The sequence below is a fragment of the Vipera berus genome, assembly GCF_964194415.1.
Source record: "Vipera berus genome assembly, chromosome: 2".
In the NCBI taxonomy this organism is placed as follows: Eukaryota; Metazoa; Chordata; class Lepidosauria; order Squamata; family Viperidae; genus Vipera; species Vipera berus.
In genome coordinates, this window is record NC_138203.1 from 165,144,297 (window position 1) to 165,165,765 (window position 21,469).

The 21,469-nt window shown below is 42.0% G+C and overlaps 1 protein-coding gene across 1 annotated transcript; it reads right to left on the bottom strand.

Annotated features, from left to right (window-relative positions):
- Positions 1-11,378: 11,378 nt before the first annotated feature.
- Positions 11,379-14,597, bottom strand: TMEM235 (transmembrane protein 235; the record flags this gene model as incomplete). The annotated part of the gene is made up of 4 exons (XM_081316407.1): positions 11,379-11,611; positions 12,341-12,478; positions 12,837-12,917; positions 14,390-14,597. 4 exons carry the CDS (start codon positions 14,595-14,597, stop codon positions 11,379-11,381), a joined length of 660 nt encoding a protein of 219 aa, XP_081172533.1.
- Positions 14,598-21,469: the final 6,872 nt, after the last annotated feature.

The following is a 21,469-nucleotide window of genomic DNA, read 5'->3' on the forward strand; positions in this document are numbered from 1 at the left end:
CCTTCTAAAATCTGACTATGATCCTCAGAATCCTTCCAAAACTGCCACTGTGCTTTGGATGAGCAACATCCCTATTATGTCAGACACTCAAAATTTCAACAACTTCTGACCTCTTCATTTTTTTCCTTCTGTCTCAGATGCTGCTGAATTATCCTTCCTATTTCAGCAGTGACTTGCATTCTATCCACTATTATTAGACAATGAGAGAATGGTGGGAAAGGTTCGCTGATTTTCCGTTATGGGAAGAATGCTTTCATCTGCAAACATATCACTGGGCAGAATAGAAGAAAAACATTGCTTCTCCTCTTTCACAAATGCAATTCAGGATATTTTGAAGGAAGGGTGTAGGGAGATGTTATAATGAATAAATGTGCACCTGCAATGTGTGTATGTAGGTTTGTGGATAATCAACGTCATTTCCCCAGTTCAATAAATAAGGGAGCTCTGAAATATCTCTATAAGTCATGCAGCTGCCAATCCAATAATTTGAACTCCTTGAATTTAAACATAACATGCTTCTGCTGCTGCTAATAAAGAATTTTCCTAAACAATAAAAACCCATTTGCCCAAAGTACTAGGAATGGGGAGTGGAACATACTCTTTTTTTCAAAAACTGAGTAGTTAGCAGAGGTAAAGATAATTTCTTCCAATTCATAAGTACAAAAGTTTAGTTTTAATTAATAATTTGGTTGACAACATGTGTTATAAAACATATGAAGGAGTTACTTGCTCCATATATCAGGTGTCCAATGTCTGAATATATTTTCTATTATTAATCTAACACCCAATAATATTCTGATTAGTACGGTAATTGGTAGGATACACTCACAGAATGGAAAACGTAACCCAGGGATCTTCTTCAAGAATGTTATCCCCATCCCTGACCCGATGTGACTTTTTGGAAGGTATGAATATTTATTTAACAGATTAATGTATATAACAAGGATCATCTACATGCAATTTAAGCATTTCGTCAGTTTTAATTTGTCAAAATTTAGATGACGTTTTGAGAAGCAGTGGAAAGACGGATGTGAGAGTTCAGAGATCCTACACTGAAGACTGAGGAAGTCTGAGGAAGTCTGAGGAATCACATGATTCATTGGAAACCGTGATGCCAGATCAAGAGCAAATATAAAGTACCACCAGGGCTGATAAGCAATAAGACAGTCATGGACAATACAGGGGAAAAGCACATAACTATGTGCCCTTGTGGTCCACGGGCTCAGAAACTGTGTTCCATAGCATTTTTGCTAGATTTGAGGTCTGTTCCTCCAAGGCACAAGAGGCTTTCCTGGAAGAGATGGAAGACAACAAGGTAAACCCCTCAGAGCACTGGGGAAACAAACCCTCTGCCTGCAACCTTCCCTGCCAGCTTCCCCATTGATTTTCTGAGGAAACCGGCAAAGAAGATTGCAAATAGCAACCGCAGAATTACAGGGTACCTGGCAACCAGTCATAATGCAAACAGGTTGCCATGCATCTGAAATAAAGACATTTGATATTTGGTGGCTGGTGTGATTGCCAGAAGTATTTTATCAGCTATAAAATACCCGTTCAAGGCCAGCATGAGAGCAAATGGTCATTAAACAACTAGTCGGGTGACGATACCTGTAATACACATCAAAAAACATTTTTACCTGATAACAGAATGGAACAAAGGTCACCTAAGTCTTGCAACAGGGAAGTCCATATATCAAATGCAAGCAGGTGTGTTTTCTTATTTCCTCACAGATAAAGAAATTGAGCCCAGTGCAGCACTTGCCAGCATCACACCAAAGTATTGTAAATTGTGCACATGCCACATCCAAAAGGACAGTGTAGGGAAAGGTGAACAAGAGGAAGAAATGGATGCTCTTTTCTCTGCCCTCTCTCCGGATAGCTCGCAATAATGGAGTCCCTGAAAGGAAACATGGGAGCCAGAAGAGACAACCAGTGGGATTCCATGGGTTTTTCTCACTTGCTTGCTCTTTGTTTGTAATCCTTTTGGAGGTTCTCTCCACAGCCAGCACTTAAGTGTGGCAGAAACATGCTCTGATTGGGGAGGGACAGCATAGTTGGCTTTGTAAGCCATTATTCTGGAGACAAGTTCAATGACTAAGAACAGAGGTAATAGAGGCTCAATAGAGATTGGCAATGGGGACAGCAAGTTTCAAGCCAGTTGTCATGCGCTTGTTGATGACCTATAGCAGACATGTCAAACTCGCGACGTCACGTGAAGTCGCGCGACATATCGGAGCTTTTTCCCCATTGCCAGCAATGGGGTGAGCATGGTTTCCTGGTGAGATGTCCGGCCCGCGGGCTGGCAGTTTGACACCCCTGACCTATAGCAAAGCCTGGATGGAGATGTTGCACTCATCCTTGTGCTTCTTGATCTATTAGGGACTTTCAATATGCTTGTCCATAGTACACTTCTGGATAGGTTATGGGGGTTGGGAACTGGTGGCACTGTTTTTCTGTGGTTCTCTTATTTCCTTCAGAACTATCAACGTTTTTGGATAACAATAGCACTTAGACTTATATACTGCTTCATAGTGCTTTATAGCACTCTCTGAGCAGTTATAATATCAGTGTATTGCCCCAAACAATCTGGGTCCTCATTTTACCGAGGAAAGATGGAAGGCTGAGTCAACTTCAAGCACATCAGGATCGAATTCCAGACTGTGGACAGAGCTTGCTGCAATACTGCATTCTAACCACTGAGCCACTAGTTGATGTTGGTCAGGGGGAAGGTTCCCTAGATCCCTCCTTTATGAACTACCTCAGGGCTCCATGCTTTCTCAACTTCTGTTTATCACCCATATAAAACTATTTGTTGAGGTAATCTATTCGTTTGGCGCTTCATATCATAAGTATGCTGATGATACCAAATTAATCTTGACTGTAGAGATCGGCCAAGTGAGGCTATCAAAGTCCTGTCCCAATTTCTGAATGCTGTACAGTCAGATAGCAAGAGGGGGGAAACATCTTAAGCTCAATCCTACAAGTCTGAATGGCTACAGTTGTTAAAAGTAAAGGTAAAGGTTCCCCTGCACATGCGTGCTAGTCGTTTCCGACTCTAGGGGCCGGTGCTCATCTCCGTTTCAAAGCCAAAGAGCCAGCGCTTGTCCGAGGACGTCTCCATGATCATGTGGCCGGCATGACTAGATGCCAAAGGCGCACGGAACGCTGTTACCTTCCCACCGTAGTGGTCCCTATTTTTCTACTTGCACTTTTACGTGCTTTCGAACTGCTAGGTTGGCAGAAGTTGGGACGAGTAACAGGTGCTCACTCTGTTACGCGGCACTCGGGATTCGACCCGCCAAACTGCCGACCTTCTGGTCGACAAGCTCAGCATCCTAACCCACTGAGCCACCGCGTTGTTAGGGCCTCCTAAATCCAGGGAGATTGCAATTTTGACTTTGTGTGAGGTTGAACTTCTCCATTCACTGAACAATCTGGTAGTCTTTTTAGACTCATAGCTCCTGCCTGATAGTACAGCAGATGGTACATGTGACCGAGAAGCTTCATCTGGTTCATCAGTTGTGGCTTTTCCAGGATTGGGAGGCTCTTCAATCAGTCATGACCTAGTCAGCCCATGGCTCAGTTATTACAACATGCTCTACGTGGCACTGCTCTTGAAGACAGCTCAGAAATGTTAAATGATTCAAAATGTAACATGGTTGGCAATGATCGGCAGGCCTCAGCATGCTCATATGAGACCTTGCTGTATGAGTTGCACTGATTACCAGTCAGGTAATTCAGTCTGGGTGCAATTCAAAGTGCTGGTTATGATATATAAAGCCCTACATGCCGCAATTATTTAAGGAACCATCTTACCTCCCATGGTATCTGTACAGCCCATACAAGCTAGGAGGGCTGACATGCTTTAGGTCCCTTCAATTAAACAGTGTCATCTTTTGGGATCCAAAAGGAACTCCCTCTCCATCACAGGACCTGCCCTCTGGAATGAATCCTCCCCACAGGATCTAGGTGGCTCCTGTATAGAGAGCATTCCAGAGTCATGAAAACCTGGCTTTCCCCCCAGATGTTGGGTTACGATGGTTGGAACTGCTTGTGGGTTTGTCAGCCAGATTTTCCATCTTGTAGGCATGTGTTTTAATTTGCTTTGTTATCCTTTTGATAGTTTTGTTTTTGAATTGCATTGTGTTTCATTCTTTTGTACTGTGAGAGCCACCCAGAAGTGTTAGGAGTCAGGTGGCACTTAAATGAATTAAGATAAATTGCTTTCTGCCATCTGAAGGATGGCTGCTGCCTAGGCCCTGAGAAAGCAAGTGAGCAGGGAAAGGCTGCTTTTATCATTTGACTTGCACCTTGAACTGATGGGGTGGGGAGAGGTATTGTACAACAGTGGGGGATTAGTAGAGAGGCAGCCGAAAGAGCAGTCTACCTTTTCCTCTCACTTGGGAGACGCGCTCCTTGTTCCGCCCCATTTTCCGATTTTCTCCGCCACACAATGACAAGAAAGCACATTCTACCCACTTCCTTGGGTGCGATCCACAATGGCGAGAGAGAGAGAGAGAGAGAGAGAGAGAGAGAGAGAGAGAGAGAGAGAGAGAGAGAGAGCACCTTTTCTTGCCCGCTCATCTCTCTCTCCAAAGAGCACAAAGTAAGTTTGGACTGCGGCTGCTCCCTGACAACTCACCTCCCTTTTCCCTGGGGCGATTCCACCCAGTCCTCCCCCGTTTCTGTTTGGGTGGCCCAGCGGAAAATTTTAAGGCCGAGAGACCGACCCCACAGCGGGAGGCAACAAGGGAGAGGCAGCTCATGCGGCTCGACCTGCCCGCCCTTCCCCGCCATCCAGTTCCCCCAGGGCACCGCGGTAGGGAAGACTACACGCAGATCTCCGGCTCCACTTCGCGCCTCGAGCCGAGCTAGAGAGCGCGCCAAGCTTCGGGAACCGCGAACAGCAGCAGAAAGCGAAGCGCCTCTCCTCTCCTCTCCTCTCCTCTCCTCTCTCTCTCTCTCTCTCTGCTCTACGTTGCCGGCATACCGAGTCCAAAAGGACCCACCGCAAAAAGAAGGGAATAAGGTTTTAACCAGTGGCCATCGCCTTACCTCCCCACATCCCCCCCCACACCCATGCTAGACGGGTTGGAAACCTGAAAACGGGGGAGCAGGTATAATGCTCCATGCCAAGAACACGGAACTGGCCCCACATCTTGCTTTCCGTAGGCAAAACCTAAATAGATCCCACTCTACAGCTACCCTGCCAGGTATTTTGAATGCGGTAACCCAGCCGGATGACTGGTGAAGCCATGTACTTTGTTCTGCTAGCTAGGGAAAGAAACGAGCTGTTTGGGCTCTTTCCAAGTGGGACGCCCGTTGAGGGGGGGGAGGCTACACTGAGCAGGGTAGTAGGAGAGATGGTAGACATGTAGAGAAATAGGTGGAGCTCTGTGCAAGGGTCTCCTCGCTCTCACTCCTCCGCTTTGGCACCCAGCACTCTGCCCTCTGCCAACGCAAAGTTGAAAAACTGAGGCTACAAGCCACTGACAGATGGATTGTCTTGAATGCAATCAATCACTGTTGGAGCCAAGGAGGGGCTCAGAGTTAGACCCAGCCTGGGAATATAAAGCCAGTTTGGGCCTACACAAACCTTGGCACCTGTGGCAGGGTGATTACTATCTTTTGGAACAGGAATCAAGGCAGAATTTTTGGATGTCTGTTCAGCCAGACCCAGACAAAAAGCCAACCTCTTAGTGCCTGCTAGGTAGCCTTGCTTCTTAAACATCATATTAAAAATTACAGCCAATTTGTTCCTGACCAAGAAAGTATCGTTAATCCAGGAGACTGAATATATCTTCCCTTGTCTCAGATATAAAGCCTAATGCTCATAGTTACTGCACCACAGAGACCAATTGCTGTGTGTGGCAGTTCTACAGAGAGACTGGATGAATCTGCCTGGCCCAGACAGGAGTTATACTGTGGCTCAGGCAGAGAGGACTGTTGACCCTATGCAAGCAAAAGAGGCAGCTCATGGCAAGTTTCATGTTGCAATCATATTCTGTACTTGTTTGCAGTTTTATGGGCGCTGATTCTGCTCATCTCTATGGCAGAGGGTACAGGTAAGACCACTGAGCACTATAGAACTGGTATGTGTCCAGGGTTCACATGACAACTAGAAGAATATGGAAGAGAAGAGCCACCATAACATTTTTAAAAAGGAAGGATATGCATGTTGATGCTTGTGTTATTACTGATAGTGGGACGTTTTCATTCCCTATAATTATAGAAGACTAGTTCTATTATTGGATGCCTCCAGAAAAGATCAAACAGCAATAAACTACACGTTTTATCTCTGCATCTTATATAAAGGGATAAAATGTAATTCACCAGCAACACTTTAAAAAAAATAGATGGAACTTTAATCTTTGTTCAAATATAAAACTGGTATTTTTGAAAATACTTGTCTTTGAAGCCGTATCTTTGCATTTTCTTCTACAGGTACTCCTTGACTTATGACCACAGTTAAGCCCAACATTTCTGTTGCTAAGTGGGATATTTGTTAAGTGAGTTTTGCCCCATTTTACAACCTTTCAGTTAAGTGAATCACTGCAGTATTAAGTTAGTAACAGTTGTTAAATGAATCTGGCTTCCCCAGTGACTTTGCTTGCCAGAAGGTCGCAAAAAGTGATCACACTCGAACTATCATAAATATGAGTGAGTTGCCAAGTATCAGAATTTTGATCATGTGACCTTGGGGATGCTGCAGTGATCGTAAGTGTGAAAAAAGGTCGTAAGTTACTTTTTTCAGTGCTGTTCTAACTGAATGGTCACTTACAACAAATGGTTGTAAGTTGAAGACTATCTACAATTCCCCACTCCCCACAGAATCCATCACTTCACAGCTGTTCTCTTAACACTATTCATATGTCACTATTATGGGAAACAGACATTAATGTTGTTAGAAGAAACCCTGCAGTGCACAGATTTGGGGCAAGTTGGATTGGTCCAGTGCATCCTGATTAATATAGGAGGATGTTCTGATACAGTATACTAAAAATGCATCTGAACTTTCCTTCCTTTCTTTCTTTCTTTCTTTCTTTCTTTCTTTCTTTCTTTCTTTCTTTCTTTCTTTCTTTCTTTCTTTCTTTCTTTCTGTTCATGCTAACAGGAGACAATTTAGAACAGTTGAATGTGTATTTCAGTCCACATGAGTTTGATATTAAAATTAGGAACTTATTTAAACCTGAGAAAGTTATCTCTGTCCTTATAGCAAATAGGACCCATGAAAGACATTAATAGCCATTTCTGTTTCTGTCCTGGATCTAGTTCAGAAAAAGGAATTCATTGGGTGACCCACTAGAAAATCAGGAAAATCTGAACACCGGTTTGAGAAACTTGGCACTGCAATTGTTAGCGAATCAATGTCAGAGTGAAACACAGTCCCCAGATTGCATCTGAAATAAATGAATGAACTTGAGCTATATCAGAAGGTAACTTGGCTGCTAACAGTTACCAAGGCTTTGTGATGTTACAGTTCTGCAAGATTTAGAGAGCTACTTTGCAAATGAAATGCCTACAGGAAGGCAGAGAAACATGGTCATTGGTTTCCCTCTAGTGGCCATTAGTATAAGCCTCATTTTCTTCTCCTGGGTTAGGTGCATTAATGAGATGTGCTAGGATTTTAATAATTTGGAGGTGCACCAAACCATTCCACATAATTATGCAAAGACACTTGAAACCTGAAAGCATTGGCAACCTCTAAAGTAGATAATTTTATTTGTTCTCCTCTACATCCCCTGCACTGAATCCAAAGTAGTATTCTCAAAGGTAGGCCTTCTTGTGATGCAGGAGGAGGAGAAAATAAAGTTGGTCGCCATCCAGTAGTCCTACCATGGTGTTACCAAAAGGACACTTGAATAGGCTGGAAGGGTATCTGCCAAAGAAATGTGGAATCCTAGGAGGGAAGAGACAGGGAAAATCTATTTCTTTGCTAATGTGCACATTTAGTGTAAAAATAAGAAAGGGATGGGATATTTTTCCCCTGCCAACGTGATTGTGTGGTTCCTAATGTACCAGAAAGCCACATGCAAAAGCAAAATGTAAATTGGAGTCAACTCCACCAGATATTCTCTCAAACAGACACAGATGTATACATCCATCTCTCCATCCTGAAATTAGCCTTTTAACCAATTTAACTACAAAGATAGGTAGTTTGGGCTCCAGCTAACCTATCAGTTGGCACTCCTTTTATGGCTAAGAAGCCCTCATCTTTAGATTCCTAAGCTCTTCTGATTTCTGCATATGAAAAATTAAGATGGAACTTAGCAGGGGCCTCCCTCAAGTCAAGCTTAACTCTTGGTGATGACATGGACATCTTCCATGCTGCTTTTTGACAATGTTATGACAATGATTTATCACTGGCCTTTTTTGAGTTGTTCTGTTTTTCTTTTCAACTTTCCGGTCTGGCTGTAATAATCTCCCATCTCGATATGAATAAATCAGGTTGTGCAGCACTTCAGATTTTGTTCTGCACAAGATGCTTCAAAATGTAGAGGTGTACACAAAGTACTTGCCCACAATTCTCTATAATTATATTTAATTAGAATAGCAATTATATTAAAATTATTGCGCTAAAAGATAATTAAATAGAAGTGGTATAACGGATCTACCATATTTCAACTACCCACTTCATCCGGGAATAGGAAGTTGGGGTCGTTTCAGATTCCTCTCTTGGGATCATGAGTCATGATGAATTGGAATACAAATCCCAGCAGATGCACAGAAATAAGTACTATCTTCACCTCGAGTCCCTCTGCCTTGAGAAGGAAGATTGTTCACATGGGGGGGAGGGGAGGAGACACAGAGGTGTTGATTCATTCAGTAACTCAAAGAGATACATCTTAAGAGCCAGCCAACCTTTCTTAGCCCAACTAATTTTTTTTCTGAAGAATCATCTCGTTCTCTCGATAAATGGGTATCTTGGGTCATTTTGAGTAGCAGCAATATGATCTACAGCATTATTTTGCACTGTATGCCCATCTCACTGCTTCCAAAATAATAATATTGTAGTGAAAAGACTATAGTAATTTCTTGCCCAAATCTTCTCTCACTCCCACGATGTCTCTCCTGTTCCTAACAAAAAAAATGGATAGGCTGTGATTATTACTTGGATATGCAGCTAAATTGGACACTTGGACAGAGCAATCTTAGGGGAACTTGCAAGAACCAATAAATGGTTGCCACAGAGGTTTCTCAGGATTCTAAACAAGGCCTCTAACTGGACTCAGAGGGGATTGGCTTTCTAATAATAATGATGATGATGATGATGATGATGATGATGAAGAAGGAGAAGAAGAAGAAGAAGATGATGATGATGATGATGGAAGGGACCTTGGAGGTCATCTAGTCCAACCCCCTGCTAAGGCAGGAAATTCTCCAGGGCCTTCCCGTGTGGCCTCCCTTTCTTTCCCCGTTCGTTCGACAAGAGGTGGGTACCCCCTGCCAGGACTCCTCTGGCTAAAGGCAAAGAAACCCATCACGGAAGTGTAGCCCAAGAATAAGCTTCTTGGAGGAGAAAGGCAGATTCTGACAACTGCTCTGTTTGTTGGATTGAGCTGTATGGATGAAACACTGAAAAGTGTCTAGTAGGTTTGCTCGAGGGACCATTCCTGTGAGGAGGAGAAAGAGCAAGAGAGTTGTGTAGTTAACTATTTGAGCTATTTGAGCATTTTATCCTGGTTTTGCAGGGGCTGGGATTCTTTTTCAAATCTGTTTGTGCAAGTTGGAGCCTTCTGCAGCAACTACTCAGTCCCTTCCTCCTAATAGGCACAGTTTTTATATACCGTATTGAAAATTAATATGCTTTGGATGACAGATCATCCCAGCTTTCTGACCTCAACATTCTTCTATAGCGGTCTGTACCTGTATTTCTCTGTTCTATTCTATCAGTCCAGTAATAGTAGAAACCAGTATTACCGTGCAGTAATTAACTTCTGCCAAGTTATGTGAGCTCATGAATGAGAAAGGCGTCGCAGTCGTGGCCTAAGTTATTAACATCCAGTTTGTCCCATAGGGTCAACTACCTATGTGCTATCTGGCATTATAAGTCTCCAGGAAAAAACATAAAAGTAGCAGAGCTTAAATTACATATTTTGGAAGAGAAGTCAATCTGCACACCAGAAGTGAAGTTGATGCTTAGCACACCAATCTAGACTACATCAAAATATACCCATCTTGGCCAGCATAGGTTAGACTTATCCTCAAAGAGAGAAGCATTTAGCAGAATAAGATTCCAGCATGGTTATTTCATCCCTTTCCATTAAAACTCTCCTTGACTATTCCACAGCTGTAAAATTGAAATAGATTCTGTTTGTTTAAGACATGGTATGTTTAGGGAAATTTGCTTCCCATCCTCTGTTCCTAAAAAACTCCAAAGGCTAAGACATAAATTGGTCCAATGTGTATGCCATCTTTTATTATGTCATATGCTTGCACTAAAACCTTTTAACTTAAATTAAAATACTATGCATAAACAATAGGAGAGTAGCAGACTGCAAGTAACCAGTCCTATCTCGGCAGGATGAGGAAAAACAGCTGGTTTGTAGGTCTGAAGGCCAATAGCTCCAATGTTCTCCAAAACACTTTGCATCAAGATCAGTTCTGACTGAGAATCATTCTTGCTTCCTGCAAGGAAAGAGACACTTTTGTACATTCTTCTTTTTTTATACCTTGTTGCATTTTTAAGGCAAGATGGGAGATTACGTCTCTGGGTTACTCCAAACTATTTAATTATATCTGCTAGATGAGGTCTTCTGTGATTCTGGAGAATCCAATTTTCACAGCACAGATAACTATACTTGTGGCACATGAAAGCTACATTTTCCTTTTGCTTCAAGGAGAGAATAAGAAACTAGCAGCCAGATGTTAGATTTGCTTGTTTTATTTCAAGAGATCCCAGATTAATCAGAAGGCAGAAATTAAGTCATACTTTGAAGAAAAGGAGAAATAAGGAATGCATTAGACAACCAGGGCAAACTAGCCAGATTTGTCATAATTCTTGGAGAGGCAACAAATCCTGGCTTGCATGCCTTAACTAAATAGTCCACATCAGGACTTCAATTTTATGTTCCTTGCCAATGTTCATTAAAACAACAATCAGAATTGGAACTATGATGTCTTTTTAACAGAAGTTTCCATTTGTGCTACCCCTTAGCTTTTCACATTCACCAGGGATTCTTCCATAGTAATTCATAGGCACAGTCCCGGCCCTGTAGCCCCACAGTCTATCTGTGTGTGCTGTATTTACAACAGAGCAGGGAATGAGCATCAGCATTCCCTATTAGAAAGATTAAGGAAAGTAATAGTGCAGAGCAGAATTATTTCTCAAGCCTGGCACTGTCTCGTTTCAGTTCCTTTCCCACTTTCTCCCAGGATTAAATGTCTGCTGAATGTGCATCCTGCTTCAGACGGAGTCCTTGAGCAGCCAGGAGAAGTAGGATGCCAGCCAAACCCTCTGTGCCAAATGAGAGCCACGCAAGTGCCAGGGACCAGCCAAAAGTAATATGGACACGGTCAAAACGCTGTCGGTCAAACATACGCACAGTTTCAATGAATGCTGCTTTGGAGTAGCAGATATAGGTGCTCATCCCTGACAGAGTCAGAAGTGCTGAATGGGAAGAAAAGTAGATAAAAGGTCATCAGAGCAGCAATCTGAGTAGCAAATATAGTCATTCTGTTGGTATCAATGGAGGTAAATGGAGCAATGTCACAAACAGATGATCAAGCAAAGAGGCAGGGCTTCCATCTCCTTGTTTGCTTGTCAGTTTCTAGAAGCATTTGTAAACTAGATAGATCTTTGCATTCTAATAAAGCAAATCCTTAGATGCCACACCGTCATAAAATAGTTTCCAGAGAGATCTTGCTTTAAGTATCCAAGAAATAAGTCTCACAGGAGAGCGGTCCCTGCCAGAGAAATGCTGGGGGATTCTGTCCAGAAAATACCTGGATAAATCCAGCTACCAACTGTGCTTCAATTGTGTGTCCTATTAGCTTCAGAATAAATTAATTATTTATAGTTTCTAACATAGTGAATGTGATTGTTACAGCAATCCCACCGCTTCATTTGCTAGCAATTTGAGCTGGTTACTATGAGATGGCTCACAGATAACCTATCTCCAAGTCTGCTGTGAGTCTCAATTGCTAAAAATACAATCTGCCCTGCATAATCTCAAGAGCTGCTACTTGGATCTGAAATGACATGGGTGAATATTTCATAATAAACAAAGCATGCACTGCCATTTGAAATGTCAGATCTGAAAAGGAGTAGGGAGGCGTGCTCATAATGCAGAGATGCTATGGGATTCTTCAAAATCTTTCCGGACATAATATCACTTACCACCCAATAGAAAATAGCAGCCCGTGAAGAGCAGAAGCCAGGAAATCTGGGCCAAGAAGCCAATGATCCCACAGATCCAGCCAAAAATAATCAAGATGAGACTGAGTGGCAGCAAGACCATGAAGGCTCGATGCATGTCTGTCAAGGGGAAAAAAACTGGCATAGCAAAAGAAGAAAGCAAAATCCCAAGAAGTTGATTAAAGGGATATCCATTGGTTGAATTATTAAAAAAAACATGCCTTTCTTCCAGAAACATCAATCCTTCCTGAACATCTATCAATTTTTCTCTTGAGGAACAAATATTCCCCTTATGCCCATCCCCCAAAATAAAAACAGTGCCCACTTCTAGAAATAATCGGTTTCACAAAAGGCTCCGTCCCCCTTTCTGAACTTAGTGTTTTTACAGAGGACAGCGTGCATTTCAAAATAGGAAGAGCAATATAAAATTTCCTACCACCATCAAGGATGCCCAAGTCACATAAGTCTCTCTACTCACAGATAAGATGCTGGAGTGATGCCGGCACCAGCCAACTCTCTGCGCCAAAGGGGTCGATCAGGGGTATACAGGCATTTTGTCCTGGGGAAGCAGTAAAATAAGAAAAGCAACAGACACCTAGCAATGGGGTTCAGGGTGCTGGAATGCCGACCAAGGCAAAATCGGCAACAGGTATGCCCTAGTTCAGTAAAAAGGCCACAAGTTAGAACTGAATAGTAGCAGTCCAGCTAACATTTGTGCTGAATGAAGGTACTTATAGGTGCCTTTTTTTTGTCAAGATCACTAACTTAGTTGATTGTTGACAATTAAATCTCTTTAAAAAGTTAGAGGGGGCAAATCAAGCCCTTTTAGATAGCCTGTTGTGCTCTCACTTCTTCCTGTGATAATATCACAGCAGGGACACACTTTCCTCATTTCATACCCAGTTGCACGAATCTGATGTGACTTGGAGGAAGATCAGATGGGAAGAATGGGGATCTGTGTCTCTTGGGTGGGAAAGAGACTCTGCCTGGCGCGTTGCAAATCTCTCTTGATGGTGGGCACCTTTTTCTCCTGGCTAAGCAAGTAGATAACTGCATACCTGACCCACCTCCACTGCCATAAAAGTTCTTCCCCTCCCCAGATTAAGTCATATTGAGAAATGAGGCAATCCTAACAATACCCATCCCTGTGCTTAGAAGAAGGGGTCTCAGTGCTACAGTCAATTGTGACAAAAGGAAGCAAAGCTCAGAAGACAAAATAAGGCTCTGTTTCACAGCCCAATACAAATACATCCAGACGCTTAGGATCAGCTTGGGATCCAGCATATACCGTGCCATTTCATCGGGAATCCAGATGACAATGAGAGATATTAAAAGTCACGCTAGCCTAGACATCAGAATGAGATATCAGTAGCAAGTACTTTCCCAACAGTAAGGCCTGAGCTTATAAAAAAATTACATGGAAAATGTGGTGCATTCCTCAGAACTGATGGCTAAAGAAGTAGACAGCAGCGGTTGGCGGCAGCAACACGTTTTTTTCACTGTTGTCTCCTTTGCCCAGGAAATCAGCTCTTAAGCCAGTATTTCTAGAGCTTGTAGACCCCAGCTCCTATGGGTACCGGAAAGGCACTGGGATACTGAATCTAGGGATTGGGGGGGGGGACATTAATGAGACACAGGGAAAGCCACAAGAGAGTTAGGGCCACCCCAAAATCCTTCGCATTTTCCGTCGAACTATATCCTATTATTCAACTATCAGAGCAAAACAACTGAGAGGGACAGCGGGAAAGAAGGGCGAGCTGAGTTCAACGTCCTGAGGCGCTACTCGCTCGCCTCAAGCACTCAGCCTTCAGCAGGGACTGCAGCTCCGACCTAGGCGGATGCAGTTTTTCCCGCCGCTAAAAGCCGCCGCCTGGATGGATGGATGGATGGATGGATGGATGGATGGATGGATGGATGGATGGAAACGCCACTGATCAATTAGCCACGGAGTCCGGTCCACGCCAGCGAGATGGAAATGGCACACAGCGGCATAGGCAGGCAAGGAGCAAGCCAGGCTGCCCCAGCCCTCACCTTCGCAGAGTCGCCAGAGCCCGGAGTGAGAACTCAGTTCCTCGCCATCCTGAGCGCTGCCGTTGCGCCCAGCCCCATCCACGTGGATCAAGTACCAGTAGTCGGTGCCGATGGCCGCAGCCAAGAAGCCGAAGCTGAGTAGCCCATGGAGCGCAGCGGCCAGGCAGAGCGTGCCGGGGGACAGAGCCGCCCCGCACTTCGTTACCATGATCCCGCCTCCAGCACGGCGAGAGCAGGAGCCGAGAAGCTGCAGAGTGAGAGAGAGAGAGAGAGAGAGAGAGAGAGAGAGAGAGAGAGAGAGAGAGAGAGAGAGAGAGAGAGAGAGAGAGAGAGAGGAGGGAGGGAGGGAGGGAGGGAGGGAGGGAGGGAGGGAGGAGGGAGGGAGGGAGGGAGGGAGAGAGGGAGGGAGAGAAGAGAGAGAGGGAGAGAGAGAGAGAGAGAGAGAGAGAGAGAGAGAGAGAGAGAGGGAGGGGGGAGGGAGGGAGGGAGGGAGGAGGAGAGAGAGAGAGAGAGAGAGAGAGAGAGAGAGGGAGAGACGCCCCTCTTTTGGGACACAGCTCTACCTTTTGAGAGACCTCTGGGGAGCCCGCGAAAGAGGAGGGTTCCGGAGTTGCCCAATCAACTGACAACGGGCAGGTAGCGGGGGCAATTGCGGCCGGCCTTTGTACTTCAGATTGGGGAACAGTACGAAGAGCGCCTCTATGGGCGAAAGGGCAGACCCAGCTTCATCCAGACGAGAGGCTCTACCACGCAACAGCAAAACCAGATCTTGGAAACCCGACTAGATGTTGATTGGTGACGGGATCTCTCCCATTCATTTTTCCTTTTTTTTAAGTTTGTTTTATTAATTTTTTTAACATAATCACCTTAATATTCGGTAGACAGTGCGTTGTCTGGGTTTACATTTAACAAACATTCACTAACAATTAAATTCTATAATCTATAATCCACATAACTTTACATGATTTCTTTTTTTCCCCTCATACTGCTCTCTTTTACCAACCTCAAGTTAATACAATTCTTATTGTTTTAATAAATAATAATAAAGTATAAAAGTTTTCTAATATTTCTACAAATAATAATCTCCTCAATATAGTATTCCTTTTCTATCTAGTCATTCTGGTTGTCTCATCATACATCCTGTTTACAGTTCTTGTTTACTGTTTTTCTCACAATGTGCTAAACATTTTTACTGGTTAAGATTTTCTCAGAGTTAATTACATTTAAATATTTAAATCTATATTTTTTTCATGTAAACCAACCCAATACTTTTACCATTCTTAAGGAATAAATAAGACTAAAAAGAGAACGAAGAATGACAATAAGAAAAAGAATAAAATTAACAGATAGTATACTACTTAAAATCCCTATTTCCTATAAGCTAACACATATTTATTTCCAAAAAAATGTTTTTTTACCATAATGGAAAATATATTTAAAGTATTCCATTTAATAAACCTAATCCTCTAGTCTTTTAGCTCTTTAGTCAAAACATTTTTAATCCATTTATAATTTTCTTACAGTCAATCACCTTTAGATATCTAAAACATTTCCTTTATATAGGCCATTCCAACTCTTTTATATTACTCATATAGATATATACTTTTATATACTCATATGAGATTCAAGGTACTAGTAATGGTGTTCAAAGCCCTCCATGGCAGGGGGCCGGAGTACCTCAGGGAACATCTGCTGCGGGCATCAAGCTCCCTGCGCCCTGTGCGTTCCCACAGAGAGGGCCTCCTCAGGGTGCCACCGATCAGAGAATGTCAATTGGTGGCCCCCAGGGGGAGAGCCTTCTCTGTGGGTGCTCCGGAGCTGTGGAATCAGTTACCGGTAGAGCTCCGGATGGCGCCCGATCTTCGCTCCTTTCGTCGCGATCTCAAGACGTTTTTGTTTGTACAAGCCGGCCTAGCCTGATGGGGATTGGTGGGGTTTTTTATTTTTTGTATTCTTAATTTTATCTTTGGGGTTTTATAATTGTATATCAATTGTTTTAAAATTGGGCAATCATTTAATTTCTTTTTAATATTTGTATTTTGTATTTTACTCTTGCCCTGTGAACCGCCCTGAGTCCTCAGGGAGAAGGGCGGTATAGAAATATTATTAAATAAATAAATAAATAATATCCAAAAATAAAAGAAAAAGGAGAAAGAAAAAGAAAGCACTATGTTACTTGAGGGGCTCCTCCCTCTTAAAGTTAAATTTACATCCAAAATTTTTCTATTTCTTTGACCATTCTCAAATAAGTGTTTCTCTTTTAAATATTCTCTCTGATAAGCCCCATCATCTATTTTTTTAATTTTCACTTTAGCCTTTTTCTTTTGCCCAATGTCTTTCTTAATCAATGTTTTGCTGAGTCAAAAAATCTTTTCATATTCATATATACGTTACTGTAGATGTAAAAAGTAAGTCAAGTACAGTACCTTTGTTAGAGGCATTTGCCCACGCATTTTTATTGGGAACCTTTTTCCTTCTTTTTCTCTCTGCTTCTCTTGTCTTTTTTTGTCTCTGCAGTTCTAGTGTTTTCCCTGGCATCTCTGCAGTCTATTTTATCCAGTCTTTTTTTTTATCCTCAAGTTTATTTTGTAGTGTTGAAATATAGGTTGTCTTTACCAAATCCAATATTTCTTGTAATTTTTTTCCACTTGGATTAAATCATACTTCTTTGTTTTGCAGAATTCCACCTTTAAGTCTCTATCTTCAGATTTATGTTCAGTTATCTGTTTTATCTGTTCCTTCTCTGTTGTGTTTTCCTGGGATTTGTTTGGTATAAAATTGAATTGGAGATGAGTTGGTTTATATTTTCAAAGTTATTTTGGATTTCTTTGTGGTTTGAAATCATTGTTATTTGAATTAGTTGCAACATATCATATATCTCCTCTTGAAAAGTATTTATTTTTTCTTGATAAGTTCTTTCTATAAATCTCTGATTTTCCATGATGACCAAGAATCCAGATTTTGTTTTCCCCTCTGGAAATAGCTTTGAGGTCAGAGTTAAATAAATACTTATAATCCAGAGAGTTCAAAAAAGTTCTCTTTTTTTGTTCCCTAAAGTTTGTAAGTCTCACTTTATCTACAGCCCAGATTATTTTCCCTTTTGTCACAGCTGTTATCTATTTTTAAAGCTTTGAAGGTCACAAGTAGAGATTACTTTTTCCAGATTTTACCAAGTCCTACATGAAAGCCATAGCTGTCATAATCCTCATCCACCAGTAGGTGTCAGCACTGGTTCATTTTTCAGATTTTAGCCCTCCATAAAAGGTTTGATTCACTGCTTCCCTTAGCAAAAGCGTGGGGCCATAAAAAAAACCTCCTTCGCTTTTGGAGGTTTTTTGCTTCTTGGGAATTTTTTTTTCTCCCCTTCAGGAAAGTTGATACGTAAGATAGAGAAAATCAATGTTCTTACCCAGATTAAGGCACGCTGTTTACGATCAGCTTAAAATAGTGCTTTTGAATTCGGTTACTTACAGCTTGGGCTACTCTGAAGTTAGGCTAGCCTTTCTCCTGTTGGTTTCTGGAAGCCTTCTCCTGGACTGACCGGGTCGACTGTCATCTCTCTGAGGTCCCCGGGACTTCCTTCCCTCTTTGCCACCTCTCCGGGGTGGCTTCTGGCCCATTTAGGGTCCCCTAACAGGAAGAAACTCAGCCAGAGGGCATGGAGTCCCAAACCCCTGAACTGCTGTGCTGCGTGCAGGACCTTCCCCCATTCATTTTTCATCTTTTCCATCCCATCTAGAAATATAGTTGAGATTCATAGGTAAAGGTAAAGGTTCCCCCGCACATACGTGCTAGTCGTTTCCAACTCTAGGGGCCAGTGCTCATCTCCGTTTCAAAGCCGAAGAGCCAGCGTTTGTCCGAGGACGTCTCCGTGGTCATGTGGCCAGCATGACTAGACGCCAAAGGCGCACGGAACGCTGTTACCTTCCCACCGGAGTGGTCCCTATTTTTCTACTTGCATTTTTACATGCTTTCAAACTGCTAGGTTGGCAGAAGCTGGGACGAGTAACAGGTGCTCACTCTGTTACGCGGCACTCGGGATTCGACCCGCCAAACTGCCGACCTTCCGATCGACAAGCTCAGCGTCCTAACCCACTGAGCCACTAAAACACTAATACACTAAAACCTGGGATGGGATGCCCTGGTCAGTTTTGGGGTCTATGCCCTTCAATATGAGGAGAGTATTAAGAGGGGTTGGGGCTGAGGGGTTCTCTCTCATCCTTAATTCAGAGATACAAAACAGACAATTCCATTATCATCCTTGCAGTAAAATTGCAAGGTTTGGAAAAAGCATTTTTTTCCATACTTGGTTCTTTTCTGATTTTAGCAATAATGCTGCAAGTGAGCAAGCAAATGAAATTATTAGTTATAGAAACATAAGGAAACAGACCAGCAGAAAAAGAACTTACTGTCCAAAGTGAAAGCTAACAAGCGCTAAAACATCTCAGAAGTATACAAAATATTTATAAACCTTGGATTCTCCGTTCATACTAAGCCATGGTTTTATACTGTATTGATTTTGTTTATTGAATTATCCATTTAGTTGGGTTAGTAAACATGACAAGTCAAAAGTAGTCAGACTCAACATATTTAAGCTGCAGTTCCCAAGTTTCTCCCATCCTTGTGTTCATTCCCTATATTCATTTGAAACATCTGCAATAATCATGCTAACCAAATCAAAGATGCTTTAAGTTTTTCCTCAAAATTCATTATTTCTGAGGAGCCATTAATCTAACCTGGTTCCTATTATGTTCCAATTGCTCTAATATATAAATAATTGAAGTAAGCACATTTCTCCTTTATTTCTGTATGCCTTAGATGACAAGGAAGGGATTCAAGAGGCTTGCAAAGTGCCATTCACAAAGGCAATACTATCTCAAATAATGTAACAACCACCCTGTATTGCCTTCGTATAGTTAATTTGTTAAGAAACAAAATGACGAAATAGAAAATTCAACATCCTCTTCCATCAATCACTAAACTTTCAATACCAGGCGATGAATGGATGATTCACTGCCCTTCAGTGGCATCCAAAAACCTGCTATGTGGGGCGGGGATGGGGATGAGAAGGCTCCATCCTGTCTAGCTGCAGGACTCTCATCTGAAAGATGGTTGTAGCCACCCTGTCTCACTAGAAATATCCTACTGTGGTACAAATTAATGTAAATGTATCAAGAAATTTCAGTGCCATTGTTTCAATAGTACTGCAGTTGCACTAGGGATCTTATGGTTTCACCACTAAGCAAAGGGCATAGTTAACATTTTAAGAAACTCAGCAATGCTGCCCACTGCAACTCATCAGGAATGCTCTCAACTTTCTGGGAGTATAAATCATCTTTCCAAGCTGAGACTGCTTGTTAAGCTTTGCGAGAGTGAGAGAACTTTTCAGTCTCACAATGTGAGTAATTTCTGGCCATGCTGGAAATGTTGCATAAGCCTACTGTAGTTAAAAAAATCATTCTTACTAAACAAAGCCAAAGCAATACACAGCCTGCCTGTTGTCTTTTTGTCCATCTCTACCCTGAAAAGTGAATTTTTAAAGGAATAATAGAAGTCAGAGGGTTATTACAAAATAGTTGTTTACCTGCCAGACCTGACAACACCAACTATTCTTGCAATAAAGTTTTTGTATTGTTCAAACAAAGAATGATTAGTCCTAATATATGTTCAACTACAATTGGACTGGCTTTTCTCTATAATATTGTTAACTATTAAAGAGCAGGATCCATTTTAAACTACAGTTATAGAGCAGTTCTTGTTTTAAGGGGCACAATTAAATGGTCAATCACATCATTCAATTCCCAACAGGGACCTGATATTTTAAGATCTACAAATGAAATAAAATCACTACTCTTTAGCAAATTGGCAAGCATCTAAATCCCACATCTATTTTAACCACCATCATTCAAAGAAATTGACACCCTTTCAATTTTTCTTAAATCTTTTAAAAGGCAATCTAGAGTAATACTGTTTACTGAGAAGGAATGAATTACATAATTGTGAATCAACATCACAATTAATCTATGATTTTACCAACACTGCACAACCAGAAGACCTTGAAGTTAATAAGGAACCAATTACAATCACTGAAGTTCAAAACAAAATATTGTTTTTAAAAATGACAAAGCAGCTGGCTTGGACAGGTAATAATAATAATAATAATAATAATAATAATAATAATAATAATAATAATAATAATAATAATGAGGAGGAGGAGGAGGAGGAGGAGGAGAAGTAGTAGTAGTAGTAGTAGTTGGAAGGGACCTTGGAGGTCATCTAGTCCAACCCCCTGCTCAGGCAGGAAACCCTATACCATTTCAGACAAATGGCTGACCAGTCTCTTCTTAAAAACTTCCAGTGTTGGAGCATTCACCACTTCTGGAGGCAGGTTGTTCCACTGGTTAGTTGTTCTAACTGTCAGGAAGTTTCTCCTTACTTCTAGGTTGCTTCTCTCCTTGACTAGTTTCCATCCATTGCTTCTTGTCCTGCTCTCAGGTGCTTTGGAGAATAGCTTGGCTCCCTCTTCTTTGTGGCAGCCCGAGATATTGGAACACTGCTATCATGTCACCCCTCACCCCTCATCCACAGAGCTCCTAAAACATGGTGGAGACAGTTTGGTGCAAGAGCTCCCTATTTTATTAAGCAACTGTTGGCTCCAGGAATGTGTACCGTAATAGTGAAGGCGGGGTGGTAATAATTAAAGTTCCAAAGAAAGGGAAGTTCCAAAGAAAGGGAATCTCAGTGATTGTAATAACTGGAGGGGCATAACGTTGCTATCAGTCCCTGGAAAAGTACTATGCTTTCTGTAGCATCAAGCGGATACATATCTGTGAAGAACAGGATTCAGGAAACGACACTCTGGTAAACAACCAGACCTTAAGAAATATCATCTAAAACAGTTTTAGAATTTCAATGGAAATCAATTTTATTGACTTCAAAAAGTGGTCGGGCTTGATTCATCAAGAATCACTATGGAATATTGTAAAGGCCTATGGTATTCCTCAATGTTTTATCAACATCTTTAAATATCTGTATTACAATTCTAGCTGCTGTGTTCAAACAGAATGGGGCAACATAGCC